The 5,302-nt window shown below is 40.9% G+C and overlaps 2 protein-coding genes across 2 annotated transcripts; both read right to left on the reverse strand.

Moving 5' to 3' along the window:
- Window positions 1–1,431: 1,431 nt before the first annotated feature.
- Window positions 1,432–2,082, reverse strand: TM35_000101020 (small GTP-binding protein Rab18; the record flags this gene model as incomplete). The annotated part of the gene is made up of 1 exon (XM_029024593.1): window positions 1,432–2,082. One exon carries the CDS (start codon window positions 2,080–2,082, stop codon window positions 1,432–1,434), a length of 651 nt encoding a protein of 216 aa, XP_028883900.1.
- An 820-nt stretch (window positions 2,083–2,902) lies between these two features.
- Window positions 2,903–5,302, reverse strand: TM35_000101030 (putative calpain cysteine peptidase; the record flags this gene model as incomplete). Its single annotated transcript, XM_029024594.1, has 1 exon — window positions 2,903–5,302. A coding segment is annotated over one exon (2,400 nt), but the record flags the coding sequence as incomplete, so codon positions are not given.

A 5,302-nucleotide genomic window follows, 5' to 3' on the forward strand; every position in this document is an offset into this window, starting at 1 on the left:
TTGTTTCCCCCACCCCCTCCCATATAAAAAAAGAAAAAAAAATAAATAAACATGGATGGTTTCTTTTTCTCTTTATCACTATCATCAAGAAAAAAAAAAAACAATACACTGTGACGAGTCTCAAATACTCCCCATTCCCTATAAAACCGTGTTGCTATCTTGCAAAAAGGTGTTGAAAGCGCTTTAAACCGCCCCCCGCGCGAAGCCAAGGCGGTTCTTCAAAACCCACTCCTTAACACAGAAGTCTTTTCAGATACAAATAAGAAGAAAGAATTATACAAATTAAGAATCATACGCAGCAAGACCACACCATTCCTACAGCAAGCTCTCAGTATGCAATCCGAAAAGGTAAAAATCTTTCCAATGCATGCCTGTTTTATTATTTGGTGATAAAAAACTCCCGAGTATCTTCGTGGTTCTCGAATACCAAATTAACAGGCGTCCGTCGTTTCTGAGCGCTGTAGAACCCTACGACGGCGTCCCGCAAATGGGACTTGCCAAAGAACAGGATCGGTACCGTTCTAAAAAATATAGATAAGCATAAGTTTTCCTCTCAGTAAAGTCCCCAGACGTAAACCTCAGGCACACGCCAGAGGATTCAAAATAACAGTTAATACTCTTACTTCCCCCACTGCATTTATTCTTTTATAGCATATTACGGCGGAATCTCATTAACTCAGGGACTCTCCCACATGTGCGATAGGTATAGCTGGAGCCTTCACAAGGCATATATCTCTCTACGTTATTGATAATGTAAGAACTGTACTCGCACCATTCGGTGTGTTTTTTTTTTTTTTTTTTTTTTTTTTTTTTAAGAAAAGAAAACACGACGCATGCCTTAACTCAAAGATAAATACAAGAAGTCGTTACTATTATGAGAACACCTGGGGCTCGTGACTGATTGTGATCACAGTAATGTAACGCAGATAATATCAAGGAGACCCCGCGCAAGTGTCTCTTCTACTTTTGATTTGTTGACAAGTTGTTCCCTTTCTTTTCGCTTTCATTTATTATTGTTCTTGTCGTAAATAATTAACGCAAAAGAGGTAATAAAAGTAAAAGTAGGGGAAAGAAAAATTATTTGTAGAACTTTACTGGGTTCAACAAGTTATTTTCTCTTCTGCGTATTGATTTCTCTTAATAGATATTTTACTTCCTATTAATGCTCTGATATATCAATAAAACTTGAAATGTGCATCATTTCTCACTTATCCCAGTCTCAAATTTCATGTTTTCCTCGAACTTTATTTGAGGGAATTTCTTTCTGGGATAGGTATACAATACTTTTTTTTTTTTTTTTCATTTTCTTCATTCCACGTTCACATAATCCATGATGTCCTCTCTGTAATGGACAAGGGCAATGTCGTCATCAAAGAATGCAGACACTAACACTTTATTGTTTTTTGTTGTTGTTGTTGTTGTTGTTTAGCACTAGCAGCACATGCCATGATTTTGATCATCTCGTGACTTGTTGAAGTTTAGTCTAGAGGGGCGGTCATTGTTTTTCATTCGCATTTTATCATAAACTGAACGTGCCAGTTCATCAAAGGCCTGTTGAATCCCTGCACATGTCTTGGCTGACGTGAACGCCAGTAGCATACGGCGTTTCTGTGCGAGTTGTTGTGCCTGTTCCTTTGGCACAGCCATGGATGCCTCACTGTCTGATCCCTCACCTCCGCACTTGTCAATCTTGTTACCGATGAGTAAATAAACCGCATCGTCCTCATCATCTGTTCGACAAAAGGCATCCGCTTCTTCGATCCAACGCTGCAATCCGTGAAATGTCTGAGGTTCATTCACATCATACACCAGTACAACAGCATGAGCCCCACGGTAGTATGAACTTGTTAAGGTACGGAACCGCTCCTGCCCGGCGGTATCCCAAAGATTCAGGTTAACTTTTCTTCTTGCTCCAGCAGAGTCAACAACCTCAACAGTCTTGACTTTGAAGTCGATTCCTATAGTTGAACTGATGTCGGGATCAAAACTGCCCATGGCAAACGAAAGCATGAGAGAGGATTTTCCTACCCCACTATCACCGAGCAGGAGAACCTTGATGCTGGCGTCAACACTATGTGACATCTAAAGAAGGAAAACTTTTTATTTATTTATTTTATTATATATATTTTTTTTATATATATAAAGAAAGTGATAAAGGGAATAGATGGAAAGTCAATCGCATCGTTTTGTCAAACATTAGTTCACATTCGATATTCGAGATCATTTCTTTCTTACATACAAATATATATATATTTTTTTTTTCTTGTCCGAGTGTAAAATACATCACAAGACCGCTTGTGGTACAACGAGAAATAAATGAAATGTTCATTGGTTCTATGCAGAATATTTTTTTAAATTAAAGCAGATTTATTTTAAGCCAATATACACTAGTAATGTCACAGACTCTTTCTTGCGAAAACTACTTCACCGACATCATCAAATAAAACACCAATGGTGCTTTTCATCAAGGATAAAACAAAAAAAAAAAAACCCTTTACAGGGTCCGCCGAAAGATTGTTACAGAATTATGCCAAAGACATTCCCTTCATACTGAATACACTACCTTGGGTACAAAGAGAAGAAAAAAAAAAATATAGAGAGAAAACCCATAACAGAATGTGAGAAACTCTATACAATAAGATGACAACAACAACAACAACAACAACAACAAGGTAAAACTATATACATAAAAATTGGATTTGAATGAAATTGTATATGAAACATCGATGTTTGGCTAGTTTATCTCCAGAGAAAGATATAGAGAGAGAAAAACTAAGCCAAAAGGAAAAAGAAAAAAAAAAAAGAAAAAAAGATTTGTAGATCCTAACAAACGTGTGGACAGTCACGTTTGTTACCTACAATCATTTTTTAAACTGCACATTCCTGGAAAAGTGATACATTGTCAAAATGAGCGCCCCTGCTTCACGAATCCCTCAAAAGAGAGTGGCGATTCAGTCGGGGTAACGATCATTCCGTTAACATCTGTCATTTTAGAAGCCGGTCTTTGTCCTCTTGCATCAACGATGCGCCCTCGGCGGTACTGTGCTGACGGGCCACGCACAAGATCAGATAAAGGCAGTGGTCTAGCTGGGATCCACAACGCACCCGTACCGCCGTTAACCATATCTCGGGTAGCGGTGTCGCGAGTCTTTTTCAGTAGGTCATGTTCCACTGCCACACTTTGTCTACTTCTCTCAAGGGAGGCCCGAAAGCGGCGAAGGTCACGCTCGTACTGCAATAGGAAGGTCCCAATAGGATCTAGCGCATACCCCTTGTACTTTCCACTCTCTATTACGGCATCATCATCTTCTTCAACCTCATCCTCGTCAACACCATCGTCTTCATTGATATTCCCTGCTTCATTCTTCAACGGTGTAATGATCTTCGTTTTTGCAACAGAATTTACCGCTGCAGAGCCAATTCCATTCTCGCGTTCTTCAAACTCCTGTAGATCCTTCAATGAAGGTGGAGCTTGTTGCTTTGCTAAAACCTTTCGAGAAGCTCGTTGTAGCTGATAAAGTTGAAACATACAATCATCAATTAACTGATGACGTGCATCATCCTCTTCCTTCTCTAAAAGAGCCAGTGATTTGTTTGATAGTTTTTGCATACTTGAAACGAAGGCATCTTTGGCTTCCTGCATTTGCTGTCGTTCTTCTCTCTCTTCCCCGATGATCTCGTTTCGAGCCATAAACTCTGTTCGAAGCGTGTTTGCAAAAGCATTCTTGTACTCATGCACCTTTCGATTAACAAAACGATTTGCCAGACGTCTTCTTGTCCTATATGCAAAAACCACACTTTTTAACAGTGTTGTGGCGTCTTGTTTCCGCTTCTTCTGCTGTATCTCTTGTTCTTCCGCTTCCCGTTCCTCTTGAGCATATTTCGCATGTACTTCCATGTTGGCAACCTCATCGAGAAGGTTTTTGATACCTTCCTCCTCATCATTCACAATGGCATACCGTGTATCATGTTCTGAAGCTGAAAGTTCTGCTATGCAATTTAGCAACATCAATTCAGCATCTGACTGCAGCTTTAGTGTTTCCCACTCCTCTGATTCACCTTTCTCAATATCATTCTGACGCTCTTCTTCTTCACTCCTTATAATGTCGAGCTGTTGGCCTATCATCCGCTGTGTGCGTTCCATAATAATCACTTCTTCTTCCTCACGCAACATTAATTCATCTATGAGACTCTTCTCTTCTTCTACAAGACACGACCTCCCATGTCTCTCTGCTTTCACCACCTCTTGGAGCTGCTCCATTTGCAGCTCCACTTGACGGTTCCACTCACCTAGAGCTTTCATTATACTAGTTAATACATCTTCAGCATCTTTCTCCACTAACTGTCGGAAATACATTTCAGTTTGTAGTAAATTTGTCTGTGCAATATTTACACTCTCATCCATTTCTTCAGACTCAATTATTGACCGTTCTCGCATCTCAGTTCCCAAGAAACCATTAAGATCATCCAAAAATTTAACGGCTTTCTCTCCCTCAAGTGCCACAATGTGCAAGTTCTCCAGCTCCCGAGCTTCCTCCTGCTCTACATTCTCGCGGTCAAGGTGTTCAGAAACCTGAACAGCTTCAACGTCCAACGCACCACGCTCTTCAGCCTCTGTGCGCTCAATCTCCTCCCGGCGCAAAGACTCATCTGAACAAAACGCCTCCCGTGATTCATGTGCCTGAAGAGCAGCAGCCTCTCGGATTCTCTCAATACCCTCCTCCATTTCACGTTTTAGCTTCACCTCAGAGATTGCATGCTCCTCCTCAATATTGTTGCGATCAATCTTCTCCCTATCCATGGTGTTTTCAAACAATAATGGTAAAACACTCATCATCTCCTCCTGCTCCAGAGATTCTCTGGCGCTAGCCTCATCATCGCATAAAGAAGTAAAGAAAGCCAACAACTTGGCCTGAGCACCATCGCTATCTGCTTGCGTACTCCCAGGAAGGGTATCTTTGCTCGCAGACAAAACTCTTTCTTCATCCAACTCTTGACCGGCCACTGTACTCGCCTTATTAACAAGTTCCACCTCAAGCGAATCACCAACCCGAGCCCGTCGTCGTCTTGCCGTGCTCCTTTTTACAGTAACATCAAAGGACATTACCTCATCCTCTTGGCAATACTCAATAGCAGTTTCATCACAGGCCAAAACATGCATTGAAACGCAACGAACAGCACTCCTATCAAGAGCAGCAATAGCCTTCGCATTACCTTCAGGATCACTAAGCAAACTAGACCTCCGCAATGACAACTTCATAAACTCACTATTACCTTGAAGAATTGCAGGAACATCAGGACA

Source organism: Trypanosoma theileri, assembly GCF_002087225.1.
Source record: "Trypanosoma theileri isolate Edinburgh chromosome Unknown TM35_Tth_10_V1, whole genome shotgun sequence".
In the NCBI taxonomy this organism is placed as follows: domain Eukaryota; phylum Euglenozoa; class Kinetoplastea; order Trypanosomatida; family Trypanosomatidae; genus Trypanosoma; species Trypanosoma theileri.